Raw genomic sequence first — 13,579 nt, 5'->3', positions numbered from 1 at the left:
AACTTGCCATGAACAAGGCGGTTTGAAAGTTGACATAAAAAGGAGGAAGAAAATTCAAATATTGCCTTTGCCACCACAACAAATGTTTTTGACCGTCAAAAATTAGCTGCAAACCATCTCATTCTTTTCCAACAAGCAGCTTACATTCAGTGGTAACATTATGTCAGAAGTCGAAACCTAAGTACAGGGAGGCGTAAAAAAAGGAAAGAAAGATGTCTTTCTGTACATGATGTACGAAACATCAGAGTCAATCCAAAACATGCAACTCCGCTCAATCACTTTTCACACACAAAATTACAATTTTCTCCACATATTTAGAAAGCCATCAGCCAGAGACTTGAGGCTTTTCCATGTAAAAGATTCGATCGGTGAATCTGCATCATCTGTCTGCTCTTTGGACAGGTCCCTGGATAACAAATGATCACATTAATAAGACGCTAAAAATAAGAGGAAATAATGAGTCGCTGTAGCAGCCAAACCGCATGAAATAAATATCCATCAGTAGGTTGAAGCAGCTGAGTTTTGATGCGTGCTAGTTTCCAACATAAAGTTACGTATCACAATAGACAAGTTGACTTACACTAAGAAATCTGTTCAGTAGAATTCATGTTCATCTTCTCTTACTAAAGCAAACTACAAAACAATCAATCTACAATCATCCAAGTTTGCTTCCAATACATGGTAACTTCAAGCCTCTATAGCAATTCATTGGCAAAATTGTATCACAATGTTTTGTAGAAGCCATAAAAAGTATCTGCTTATTAACTTCCATGGTATCATCTGAACTTATAAAAGCAATTAGCATAAAAATTCCAGAATGAGGTGGATTTTGGAGTTACGTGGTAAAAGAAAGTATGAAACAAGCCTCCTTGTCTAGGCACTAAATGATGGAGACATGCACACACAAACATGCACGAGGGTAAGAGAGAGTCATGATCACAAGTTGCTAAAAACTGAAACTATCATCTCATATAATCCAACTAATCAGCACATAAGGCATCAGAACATAGCAGGGGCCTGTAGTAATTTATCTGTGTTACTTTATCATCAAGACTAAGTTAAACTGAGAAAGACAGACATGCTGGGACAACTGCAGCAGACAGTCTACTGGAATATCTAGTGTGTGTTCAAGACAAGTCAACACAAATTAAGAGTTTTATGTATTTGTGTTATCAGTGATTAAAATACAAGTCAATGCAGATACTGTTGTTCTTTGGCAACAACCACTTGGTTAAAGGAACCGCAAAATTAAGGCCATGGAAAAGGCCCTTTTCAGAATCTCACTCTTACTATTCTGTAAGTCTTATAAACCAAATTTGCACATTCTCTTCTACCAGGTAACTATGAGGATACCCATTGCCAGGCAGAAGCAACTACAGGCAACCTGGCTCTAACTGTATCAACTACTGTTGAAAGCCTCAAAAATAAAATCCATGAATTATATTAGATGCAAAGAAAAGCAAATGAAATCATTAAGAGGAAAAATGAAAGAAATAAAACATTAGCCATGACAATAATCACTATACGTCAACCATGTCTAGCTCAGAAGGTTGAACATTGGCTTATTTTAGGTTGGGAAAAAATAGACTTACAGGCTACCCGAATGTCAAAGTCCGCAAAATCTAAAGATCGGGGCAAAGAAACAATCCCACAGGAGATTTGTTCTGTGAACCCTAGCCATATTCATGATGGAAAGTTTACAGGAAGCAAGGATTGTGCAGGCAGCAATATAAGATGATGTATGCTACCAATAAGGCAAATGTTATCATGATTTTCCTTTTATGTTTTCTAAGGGATGAAATCATTATGCATAAAAAGCTTCAGAATGCAAAGTCCAACAACATAGTGCCCAGCAATTTGTATCAAGAAGGACGCAGAACAAGAATATTATAAACATCTTACCTTGTAAGCTTCTCTGGTTCAGGTGATTGCTCCAGCTGATTATCTTTAAATTTGATGACATCACATTCTGGTTCTTCATTACGCGAATCACTTCCGTCGGAAAGTGCTTCAGATTTATCACTCTGACATAGACATATTCTCACACCATAAATGCAGATGTAATTAAAATCCCAGTCTGCATGAGTAATATCTCTAATAGCACCATAAAAATTATATGTCCTCTCAACAAATAGTGCACAAAAGTTCAGCAAGTTCCCTTGACTGACAGCAACTGGTAAGTAATTGAGATGCACAAATTTGATTGTCGATTGACTCATTCCAATCTTCACTTTTGGCAATAGAGAAATGGGAAATTAAAATTTCGCAGACATGCACAAGCTGAGATGATATACGCCAAGAAATGTGCTTTTCTTCATTAATGACCTCTTTAATTATCAAATGAAAGGGACGTTAATTTTCTTTATTTCATCTCAAATTCCTTTGTGAACTGTAAGGTTGAAAATTGATTCAATACTTACCCTTGCCGAAGATGTTCCAGTTTTACTGAAAGAAATCTCCTCTTCTGAAACTGAAGGTGATGAATCTTGTTTTGGATGCTCATCACTCTCAGGTAACGAGTCATTTTTGTGAACTGCTTGTTTTTCCCAAGAAGTTCTTAGTGGTGGAGATTCATTCTTAAGAGCTTCAATGTCTGATGATGTCTGCGCAACTGATGGTACTGTAGTTTCTGTCAATTCACTTTCCCCAGCTGTTTTTTTTCTTATTGGGGCTTCACTCACCTTGATAAGATAATCTGAAATCTCTAATTCACCTTTTGTGGATTCACTATCTCGCAATGGTGTTTTAACAATTTCCTGAGTGTAAGCAATAGTATCTTCTTCAGTTGCAATTTGGTTGCGCAAAACATCTCCAATAATGATTGATAGTTCAACCTTTCTCTTGGTTTCTGCTTCGATTTCAGATTCCTTCGTGTTTATAGCAGGCATTTGAGATTTATATTGCAACTCTTGTACCAGCATTCTCACAGTGTAGTATGATCCACCAACTTCTCTTTGAGCTTCTGAAACAGTTGGAAACTTCCCCAAGTTCAGGACTCTATACCTGCAATAATGATACACACTTCTGCTTCAATTTCAATGGGTAAAAAAAGTTTGTAAATATAAACACTGAAAGGGACTTCTATGTAACAATTCAGAATTCCTCAGCCCAAACTTCAGAAAATTTGTCTAAAAAAAATGAAACATCATTAGAGATCAAATTGTCATAGCAGCCCATAAATCTAGCGTACAATGTAAGCATATCTTTTTGGTAAAGATTAATTTCAGGGCACAAAGAGGATGCTCTAGATTAACAAAATAAGGTATGGCATGTAAAAATTGTACCAACCCTCTATAAGCTACAAAAACATTTCCCCACAACCACCGCTGCATTGCCACTCGTGTGAAATTGACATAGACATTGGTCTCCCCCCCCCCCCCCCAAACACAAAACACAAAAAAAGGAATGCGTGCCTTACAGCCACCGTGGTGGCACTGATGTGAGAACAAGTTGGGTACATCTAAAATGTTCTATTGGCAAAAACAAGAGGAATATTCTACGGACGTGAGAGAGTTCTTGTTCTCATTCAAGGGGAACATGCAATGTAAGGGCAACCCAAAAAGGGGGGAGTCACGGAAAAGTTGGCCCCCTTCTTTTTCAATTAAATAGAAAAGGAAATGATCACCCCACAAGCCACTATGTAATAGTGGAGGAGGCCATGGTAAATTGGACGTGACAAAACCATCCAAAAGGACTAGAAAAGGCATCTTCTTCCACATTTTTATTATTCAACAGCAGATTGCACAGCAGACAGATTCCGACCATAAACACAGCATCCTTTAGATCGGTACTAGTGACCCCCAAGAACCATCAACAAATCTCCTGATTGATTCCAATGATTCACAGAGTGGCTGCGTCCCAAAGGACGAATATTCTCTCCCCTTTTCTGAACAAACTCCAACTCAGGAAAAAAAGAAAAGGAAAAATGCTTTGGAACATTTTGGCATACATCATGACCCACTTGGAAATCACGCCTCAGCCAGAAAGCATAAGAGGGATATGGTAATCACCAATTATAGCAGTAAATGACAAGATAGGCCCTCCAACATCCAAAAACCATCTCAAAAACTGTATTTCATACTGATGCCTTCAATTCATCATGTCATCCACATAATTGAATCTCCACAACCACCAGTAGAGGCCCAGTGAAGGCTCACAGGTGCGCCTTCTAAAATCTCCACATGAGAGGGCAAAGACCAGCTCCAAACTCACAAAGTATTACTTATGCTTCATCTGTTTTTCGCTATTTTACGTTTGTCTTCATTTCAGCAACTTTATGAGCTACTGTAGTTTCTCCAAACATAGATAATACCTTTTGGTCTGGAAGCTGGATCAAAAAGCAAAAATCAAATCTATTCCATTTTTTTTCAGATATACTAATCCTTCATTTGCAGGTGCCTTGTGCACAATTAGGTTACACAGTCTGGTTCTCCTTTGGTATTTGCATCAGTTTCAAAAAGAAGATCCCACCCTACAGAAGTTAATAATTGCTAGCTAGGTTATAACTAAGTACTGCCGGTTCCATATCTATTCAACTGCTTCCATTTCACTCTTTACAAATATTTATTCACAGTAGGGATGTTCATTAAATGGTTTAGGCTACATTTGGTTCAAGATCTAATTTAATTTTTTCATAAAACTTAACTGGCCTAAGTCAAAAACACATTAAAATAATAACAATAGCAATAATAATATAATATAATCACCAGGAAACAAAATAATGAAATCTAACTTCAAAATGGTCTAATTTCACAGCACTGGCTTTGGGTCAAAACTGGGCTAATTCTAATTTTCTCTTGGAAATCAATTCCTAGTTGGACTCACAAATTTAACTTTGGGGCCATAAGTATAATGCATTGCAAAGCATTTCATTTAATTAACTCTTAAAACTTGCAGGGCCAAAACCTAGGCCACTATAATTTGTACCATATTTGGTCTTCAATAAAAGACAAAAGGCATGGCATCCACAAGTGAAGAATCTATTCTTAAACTAACCCCAAGATATTCAACTTTATGTTTGTATATGATCATCGAACATAACAGACTCAGCATTCATATACAAGCTATTTTCATCGGCTCTAGCTTTCATGTTATGCACAAGAATACTGCATAGCATATCCAACTATGGATGAACATGTATTCAAAAGTGGTAACCAAAGTTTCAACCAGAAATAATGCCAACACATTTAAGCTGAAAGTCAATCAAATAGATACATAGTTGTGAATGATTATTACCTGTGTACAAACGATTCCACCATAGATCTCCTTTCATCCTTTGAGACCCTTTTCCGACCCTTCCTAGCTTCTGATGAAGAGTCTGAAGCAGCAGAGACCGCAAAGGAGCTTCTGCGCCATTGGAGTTTCGATCCACCCACAAGATTTGATGTCTCAGCAAAAGCTATGTTGCACCGAAGTACAATATGATTGTCAGAATTCCAAACAGATCTTAAATAGCCTACAATGGAGAGTGCATTTCAAAATTGATCATAAGAAAAAACATTCCTAACCAATAAATCAAAAAAAAATTATGGAAAAATTTTACCAAAAAAGAGAAATAATTTTGACGAAGACCTAATTTCATACACAGCAATCCCCAGCCAAATTTAGGGAAAAAATATTCATAACACAGGAAAAACAAAATTAAATAGCCAGAGAAGCTTCTATAAATGAAATTGAAAAACGAAATAAAAAAAGCCGATTGGCAATGAGAAACAATTACCAATAAAATGGAGAAAAGAAATAGGAAAGAGGAGAGAAGAAAAAGAAAACCTCTAGCGGAATAAGAGAGCTCCGCCGGAGAAACAGACAGCCGCCTCGCAAAGTGCCGCTGCATTATCTGCGACTCCGGTTGTCTTGATACTACTATTTCTCGTAGAAATAAGATCAATGCTCCAATTACCGCTAGCGTTTTTCCACTTCACAACTAACTACACCTTCACCGGACTCAGGAGTCTCGTTGTCGTCGGAGACAGTCCTCCTTGGTCCGCCACCGATATTTGCCACCGGCCACCGGTCTTGCTCCTATTTTGGTGAGTTTAGCCTTGTCCTCTCCGCCCTGTATATAGTATATACCATTACTACTAATTAAATAATGGTATTAATACTACATCTGAGAATCAACAACAAAATCAAAATCCGAGCATGCGTTATGTTCTCTTTCGTCACCTTCATAGGCACTTTAGGGAGGACCGGAGAAAAGGGGTTTAACGTTGTAATATTCAGGGGAGGGGGAGGGAGGGTTTTGCGTTGCTCCTGGCAAATACTTGGCTGTATCTGGTCTATGACCCAACAGATAGACTCTGCGATAAATGTTTAGCCACGTCATCCCCTAGCAAGAGTTTTGCGTTTGCCTCTCATTTAACGCTCTGCCTCTCTTTCTTAGGCACTAAATGTTTGCAACAAACGGGGAGAGAGAGAGAGAGAGGTCAACTCAGACAGCTGGTTCGGAAAGCGAAAATGATCAAAAAAGAAAGGGTTGGGCGGGAAACTAAATCCTTTCTTACGTTAAAGAAGCCCATTACTACTTAAAAAACATGTACATGTTTTCTTCACTATATCAGAATGAGTTCAGGGCAAAAATGATTCTTGAATTTCAACAGTAAGTGTGGGGTTATGTTAGGAATGTACCAGTGTTTGTAACGTAATTGGAGCATTGAGTACAAGTCATTATAATTAATTTAGTTTTGTTGTAATTTGTTCTTTCAAACATTTAAAGTTAGGGGCAAGTTTGACATGCGACAATGTTTGATGTTCGATTCAGCATTAGGTACAATTGAATTCAACTTGTGTTTTAGTGAAATTATATAAAAACCCTTCTAATCATTTAATTATATTAACATTCAAGTCTCTTAATTTCCTGAAACCTTTCTCATTGGTTCTTTGCAAACTTGTTATATATAAATGTTAAGATACACCATTGATGCCAATTAGTGGAGAATTTTGGCTTTTTTGGCCGTAACCATAATAACCCCCATTTATTCAAATTCCTTTCATTTACCTGTAATTTTGATTCACCGCAATTATGCAACCTATTAATTCGGATATTACTACATTAGCTACTCATCTTCCCCATTTTGTAGCAACTTTCTTAATAGGTATGTTTTTTCTTTAACCAATCTACTTTTTGGTTGTAAGAAATCTATAATCTTATAGGTTGAATGTGCGATAATTTTTTAGTGTTTTAATTTAATTGTCCATGTTAGGTAGGTTTGATAGGGAGGAGATCACATTTGTTAATTGTTATTTGTGGTTTAAGGTAAGTTTATCACCATAACTTTTCCCACTTACAAACTGCATCTACTTCTTTTTGCTATTTTAACTATTAGTTATGGTAGTTTTTAAATCGTTTGTTACTTTACTAGTGATTTTATTTGGGCAATTTTTTCACTTCATTTTATTTGCCAAAAGGTTTATCTATCTACTTTAAACTATTTGGTTGTAAATCTAAAGTATATATTTCATTACTTTTAATTGTTTTCTTGAATTGAGTAGATTAAGATGCCTTAGTACCTTTTTGAGATAATTATTCCTCTAAATTAGAAGGTTAGTTATTGTATATCTTTGCAATTAGCTCAAAAACTAATATTTCGTGATTATAATCCCCTATCAAGAAGTAGATGCTTTGCTATATCTCCTAAATCATACAATAAATTATAATTGATTGATTGGTCTATGTGAAGGTCTCGTAATGATATGTCTTTAGAATCAATATAAATGCAAGAACTTGGCCTGCAAGAACCAAAATTCCATTAGCAATGATTTCTTCAAGCATGCTAATTATTCAAATCTCACTTATATGACAAGATAATGCGATGGATTGCCCTCGTATCAAGATAAAATTCAAACTCAATAGCAGATTTTAATATCCCTAAAGTGCATGAGCAGATATAAATAAGTATTTTATTTTACTAGGTTGGATGCAAAGTAGTTGATCGTATCTTATAATTATGTTTCATTACATATTATATTTTTTTTGACTTAGTATGTAACTTAAGAATTTTCTATTTAACATCACATAATAAATTTATCATACTTCAATTCTTATACTATAAAACACTAAATAATAACTATTAACCATCTTTAATCATAGGCACTAAACTCCTATGCGCACGGGCATTTCCTCCTAGCATGAATAAATACAACGTACTAATATTCTGATATTGCTCTAATGCATTCCAAAGTATACTGAATAAAAGGAAGAAATATAATTTTGGTGCTTAGTGTTTGGTCTATATACTAAATTGGTCCCTAACGTTGCAACTAAAGGAAATTTGGTGGCCAAAGTCTTTGATTTCATACAAATTTTGGAACACTAACAGAAAATCATAATAACTAATGATCACAATTGAATTGACGTTAGTCAAAAGTTCTAATTTTGCATTTTTGGTCTCTAATATGTGGAATTTTGATCAATATAATCCTTTTGATTTCAAATAATCATAATAACAGTTAAAAAAGAATAAAATGTAAATTAAATTAAATATATAACAAACGTGGTCTTTGCATAAAAAGAAACCTAAGAGTACTTCATATCAGCACAACCTTGTCCTTGAGCTTAAAGTGCAACTCTTTGTTAAATTATTTGCAATTTAGTAAGTATACACAGATAATACATAAAAATAAAAATTTGTGGAAAAAGATGAGAATTCTAATTCTCACACACAACTTTATTCTAATTACTATTACAAGGCTCCGTTTGGATTTGGAATTATTTCAAAAAACTATTTTTGTCTTTCAATGACACAAATGTTGTGACCCAATAACAATTAAGTGTACAGTTAAACAAACACAAACCTACCTCATTTTTGTGAAAAGCCCCAATTGTGTTGTATTCGGCTATTCTTTGACCACTCAACCCTAAACCACTTTCTCAAATGCAATTCAGTGTGAACGCCGCTGCAAACCAAAGTCGAACTAAATCTCTGCTTCTGGAAATGCTCCTCTAAAGCATCCACACTAACTGAGTTTGCTTTTCCGCCGCTTCTCTCACGTTTTCAGACAATCCAAGCAGAGACTCGTTGCGAGACTTCGTCTGGCATCAAGGAACTCCGACTCCCTCTTCGCTCTGCAGGTTGAAAAAGGTATGTTTTCTTTTCCCTGCTTTGAAATGCTTCTTAGCTGATCCAAGTCTAGAATAATGAGTGGGTTTTTTGTGTTTTGCAGTCTTTTTGGTTAAAAATGTCTAATTGATGTGGCCAAATCGCAAATATATGTGATACACTTGCGATCTGGTTTCTAGACGAGGTTCGATTTCATTCAAGAATGGACTTCATTTGCGGAGATTTTTGCTATTTTCGAAGAATTTTGGAATGCTTTGGTAGAAAATTGCTTGCTTTATATTTTGAAAACCTTTTTATGGTTGCATGTCAGAAGTATTTTTGTCTGAGGATTTAATGAATGCGAACATATTTTCCTGGATTTATTTGGTTGGATAAAAGGGAAAAAAAATAATTGTAACCATTTAAGTGTTTGCTTATACTGCGGAAATAAGAGGGGCACATTATTTTTGTTATGTAAGTAAAAATGAACCAATTATTTTGAGTGCTGAAATAATTTTTTATACTTAAGTTTTTTTTGGTAAGAAGATCTAGGAAAATATTACAACAAAGTGTGGGATAGTTTGATATGTTAATTATTGGATAGAGTTTAGTAGAAAGCATTAATCTGTTGCCGTGCATTGAAGGCATATATTCACAACCTTGGCTCTTGAAAAGACATTGAAGTTGCTTCCCAAAAGCTATTGTGAATTTGAGGTTTTGGTTATTCCAGTGATTTCAAATGCCACCAGAAACCTTATTGCTGCTTGCTTCATTGTTTTATTTTAGTTATGAGCGTTTGGACAGTTTTGAAAACCTGTTGAAAAGATGTGTAAAATGGGTTTTGGATGAGTAGTTCTTACTTTAGTATGCTAATTTTTTATTTTTGGAGTATGATTTGTAGTCTAACTTGAAGTAGCTAAATGCTTGTCTACCATTTTTCTCTTGGGGGATACTGTTGGTGAAATTATATGTTCACATCTAAACCATGCTGGCTGCTTTAGGAAAGCTTAAATTCTATAAGCCAAAATAAACAAGTGTAGCCTATGCTGCTGCCATGTCTTAGAGTGAAGCTTTTGAGAATATTAAAGTGGAAGTTTTTATGTAGTTGGGAAGGTCAGAGGAAGTAACTTGCTGCATATCCTCCCCTCCTTAGCACACTAACTTCCTAGACACCGTCCACTTTCAAGTGTGCTTACTGTGAAGCTTTTCATGTGAAAGCTGATATGAGAAAAAGCAGTCTGTGGTGGAATAAGTTTTTATCTGTCATATTGCTGATCTCAATGGAAATTAGTGTAGAGCAGCTTTTGCTTAGTGCTTTTCCATATTGTGCACTGTCCTCTCTGTGTCTTGCCTTGTTCAATTGCGGATTGAACTCATGTTGTCATATTATTCTTGCCTAATTCTGTGTTTTTTCTGCAATGAATTGCCTGATGCTATTTAAGACTTGTAAATTTTTTTCTTTGGCCTCGAAAATACTTGATGTCTACTGTCTAACTTCATATTGCTATTCGGTGCTAAAAAACAAGGTAGTCTGACTTGTATAGTTGCTGCTTTCTAAGGCTACATACCCCCGCCTATTACCCGCCGTGCTGCCAAAGGTATATTTGCTTGGTTCCCCTTTGTTCACTGCCTTGTTTGTTGGTCAGTAATTTTATTCCTATGTCAACACAGCATTGAAGCATAAAAGCATCTTGTATACTCATTCATCCAACTCAGCTTGGGGGGAAAACGATTTAAGGCAGTGCATTTCTAACTACTACAAGGTAATTCTTGCTCCTCTTCCAGTTTGGTTATTGTTATGTCATCTCTGTATCTTGAATAATCATTCCTATCACTTTATTTCTTTGTTTGTTTCTGGATTTGTTTATGGGTTAATTAAGATGAGAAAACAAAGGCGAGGAGGTGGGGAGCGTTTGCATTTCTCTAAGCAGCATGAAATTGATTTTGCCCACCACCTTGTGAACATGCATAGAGCTACTGAAATTAGGGACAATAACATTTCTAGCTATGTGGTTCCCGAAATCCAATGGCGGTTGAACGGCCAATACGGCACCTCCTTCACCTTTGATAGTATAAGAGCCAAATACTATGCTTTGCGAGAACTAACCAAACTGTACATTGCCTTCAAAAGGTGGGGAACGGAATTGGGTTGGGATAGCCAGAAGTTTACCTGGCTTATGGACGATAACAAGTGGGCCGAGATAGAGCAGGTATAACTATTCAATAATTGAGTTTTTATATCTACCATGACTGTGTTTTTACTCCTTATATGTGCTGGTTTTGTTAACTCCCTTTTGGTTGTGTTTTTTTTACTAGGTGAACCCAAAATTTGTAAAATTTCAAAATGACTGCTCAGTCTATCATTTACTTGAGGAGGTATTTGTCAATCAAGGCGCAACGGGAGACTTCAGCTCTGGCTTGGAGAACAACCCGCGTACTTCAGCCGAGAAGCAAGACATGGAGACTGCTGCACGATGTGCACGGGGAAAGGGAAGGTTAGACTATGCGGCCGAGGATGCTGATATTGAGGTAGTTGGGGTGAATGAAGAGAAAGGGAAGAAGGGTAAAGGAAAGCGGAAGTCGGGTGATTGCTCAAGCGGTAGTCCAATGTCCATCACCTCTGGTTCAGTAACTGGTAGATACCTCAGGGCTCTTGACACTATTGAGTCGCTGGTTAGTCGAAAGAAGAGCAGCGGCATGAGTGTGTCAGCCAGCTCTCTGACCAAGCGTCGTTCTGGCCGCTATCTCTCGAAGAAATCGGACTATGAAATTGCCATGGAATAATTTCGGGGATTAGCGAACGTGGCCTATGTAGCCAAAATGGCCGCTGTTGAAATATTGAAGGACTCTCAAGAGTTGGCTATTTGGAATTTAGCTAGATCAGACGCTGACCGCATTACCTTTATGAAGTTAAAAGGCTGTTTCCTGCCTGACCATGGCACTCAGGAGCCCCCTCCCCCACCCCCGTTAAAGTCGTTTGTGCATTGGGAGCACTTCTTTGAAGCTTGACTTGTTGCCTTTGTTTGTTTATACTTGAGACAGTTAGTTATAGCATTTGCTATCGGAACATTTGAGTTTTTTTTTCTTCGATTGTCATTTGTTTATTTAAATTCTGGATGCTTTGTGGCCATGACTTTGTTGAGTATTTTACAATTCTTAATGTTGAGTATTTAAATTCAGGATGACTTTGTAGCCATGACTTTGTTGGCTAGTATTTAAATTTAGGATGCTTTGTGGCCACGATAAGTTAACAATGAGTTTTTTATTTTATTCATAATGTTTGTGGCCAATTGGGTGATTGCTCTAGTATTTTAGGATATTGCTAAACTGTACATTAAAGCATCATTCTAACTCCATGTGCATTGAAGGATACTATTTGCTACTAACACTGGCTTGTTCGTTGGTGTCTTGAAAAGGAAATTAATGACTTGCCTTTGTAAATCGCATATAATTTCGAGTATTCACTATTGCAGGTGTATAGCTATTTTTAAGTCATTTATGATTAATTAGGAGCCTATTGATCTTGATTTTGATCATTACTACTGCCATAAACCTTGCAGATTCACCTTTGACGAAGCTGCACCAATAATACTTGAAATGGAGTATGATCATTATGCACATGGTGGGGAAACTTCTGACGAATCGGACGAGGAGGAGCTCATTTTGACCTTCACCATGTTTGTACTTGTTGGATTGGCCTTATTCGACTCATACCTAAACCCTTTGCAGCGGTGACGAATCCGAGATGGTTCACAGTCGGGTGCTCAATGGGTTCTAGAGCTAATAAATGGCCATCGAGATAGAATATTCGATAACCTTCGAATGGAAGCTCCCTTTTCCAGTAGTTATGTGACTTGCTTGAGCGGGGCTATTGGGAGCCGCACCCTACACAACGGGTAGGAATTCATGAGTCTATCACCATTTGCCTTCTGTGCTTGAGTTATAATGAGCGACATAGGGTGCTAGTCGAGAGATTCCAACATTCTTCCGAGACAGTGAACCGCCATCCACAACGCTGCCTTCGATCTCTCGTTCGATTGGGACGCAACTTGGTCAGGCCGATAGATTATCACGTAATTCATCCAAGAATACAGAACAGTGCGCTATTCTGGCCATGGTTTAAGGTTAGGGATTTAATGTGAAGTTAGTATTTTATGAAAACCTATTCAATATGTAACGCTGGCCTTTGTGATTAGGATTGCGTTGGAGCTATTGATGGAACACACGTTTCACCTTGGTGTAGAGCCGAAGACAGGGATCGTTACCGGAATAGATATGGCGGCTTATTACAAAATATTCTAGCCGTGTGTGACCATAATATGAGATTCACTTATGTCAAAGTAGGGTGGAAGGGTAATGCCCATGATTCTAGGATCTTACGAGATGTTTTACTTGATCCTAATTGTGCCTTTCCAATGCCACCAGCAGGTGCGTGAAAATTAAATCAAATAATGCCTTGCCTAACTGAGTTTTCTTATTGTTTAAATTTGAGTTGCCATAATGGACTTAACTATAACTACATGATATGCAGGTAAGTATTA

General features: G+C 36.9%; 2 protein-coding genes across 3 annotated transcripts; one reads left to right on the top strand and one right to left on the bottom strand.

Annotated features, from left to right (window-relative positions):
• Positions 1 to 29: 29 nt before the first annotated feature.
• LOC113768311 lies at positions 30 to 6,220 on the bottom strand. 2 transcript variants are annotated; one of them, XM_027312608.1, is made up of 6 exons: positions 6,166 to 6,220; positions 5,770 to 6,055; positions 5,236 to 5,455; positions 2,421 to 3,003; positions 1,903 to 2,024; positions 30 to 406 (listed from the first exon to the last, which is right to left on the bottom strand). In XM_027312608.1, exons 2-6 carry the CDS (start codon positions 5,831 to 5,833, stop codon positions 295 to 297), a joined length of 1,101 nt encoding a protein of 366 aa, XP_027168409.1. In that variant the 5' UTR covers positions 5,834 to 6,055; positions 6,166 to 6,220; the 3' UTR covers positions 30 to 294. The 2 variants fall into 2 exon arrangements, with proteins under 2 accessions (XP_027168409.1, XP_027168410.1); XM_027312609.1 differs by having other exon boundaries at positions 5,236 to 5,398; positions 5,770 to 6,209.
• Positions 6,221 to 10,716: 4,496 nt separating this feature from the next.
• Positions 10,717 to 11,982, top strand: LOC113767378. Its single transcript, XM_027311447.1, has 3 exons — positions 10,717 to 10,801; positions 11,170 to 11,248; positions 11,355 to 11,982. Exons 2-3 carry the CDS (start codon positions 11,216 to 11,218, stop codon positions 11,820 to 11,822), a joined length of 501 nt encoding a protein of 166 aa, XP_027167248.1. The 5' UTR covers positions 10,717 to 10,801; positions 11,170 to 11,215; the 3' UTR covers positions 11,823 to 11,982.
• The last annotated feature ends 1,597 nt before the right edge of the window (positions 11,983 to 13,579 follow it).

This window comes from Coffea eugenioides, chromosome 4, assembly GCF_003713205.1.
Source record: "Coffea eugenioides isolate CCC68of chromosome 4, Ceug_1.0, whole genome shotgun sequence".
NCBI lineage: Eukaryota > Viridiplantae > Streptophyta > Magnoliopsida > Gentianales > Rubiaceae > Coffea > Coffea eugenioides.
The sequence above is the reverse complement of the archived record's forward strand: the minus strand, read 5'-3'. Positions and strand labels throughout refer to the sequence as shown.

What these genes read in the sequence shown, in the direction of transcription:
- LOC113768311 (XM_027312608.1), bottom strand. Translation starts at nt 5,833, where the DNA reads ATGCAGCGGCACTTTGCGAGGCGGCTGTCTGTTTCTCCGGCGGAGCTC. An exon ending in GCTCTCTTATTCCGCTAGAG is followed by an intron (nt 5,456 to 5,769) that starts GTTTTCTTTTTC and finishes TCTCCATTGTAG; the next exon opens with GCTATTTAAGATCTGTTTGG. An exon ending in GAACCAGAGAAGCTTACAAG is followed by an intron (nt 407 to 1,902) that starts GTAAGATGTTTA and finishes TTTGTTATCCAG; the next exon opens with GGACCTGTCCAAAGAGCAGA.
- LOC113767378 (XM_027311447.1), top strand. Translation starts at nt 11,216, where the DNA reads ATGGACGATAACAAGTGGGCCGAGATAGAGCAG. An exon ending in AGTGGGCCGAGATAGAGCAG is followed by an intron (nt 11,249 to 11,354) that starts GTATAACTATTC and finishes TTTTTTTACTAG; the next exon opens with GTGAACCCAAAATTTGTAAA.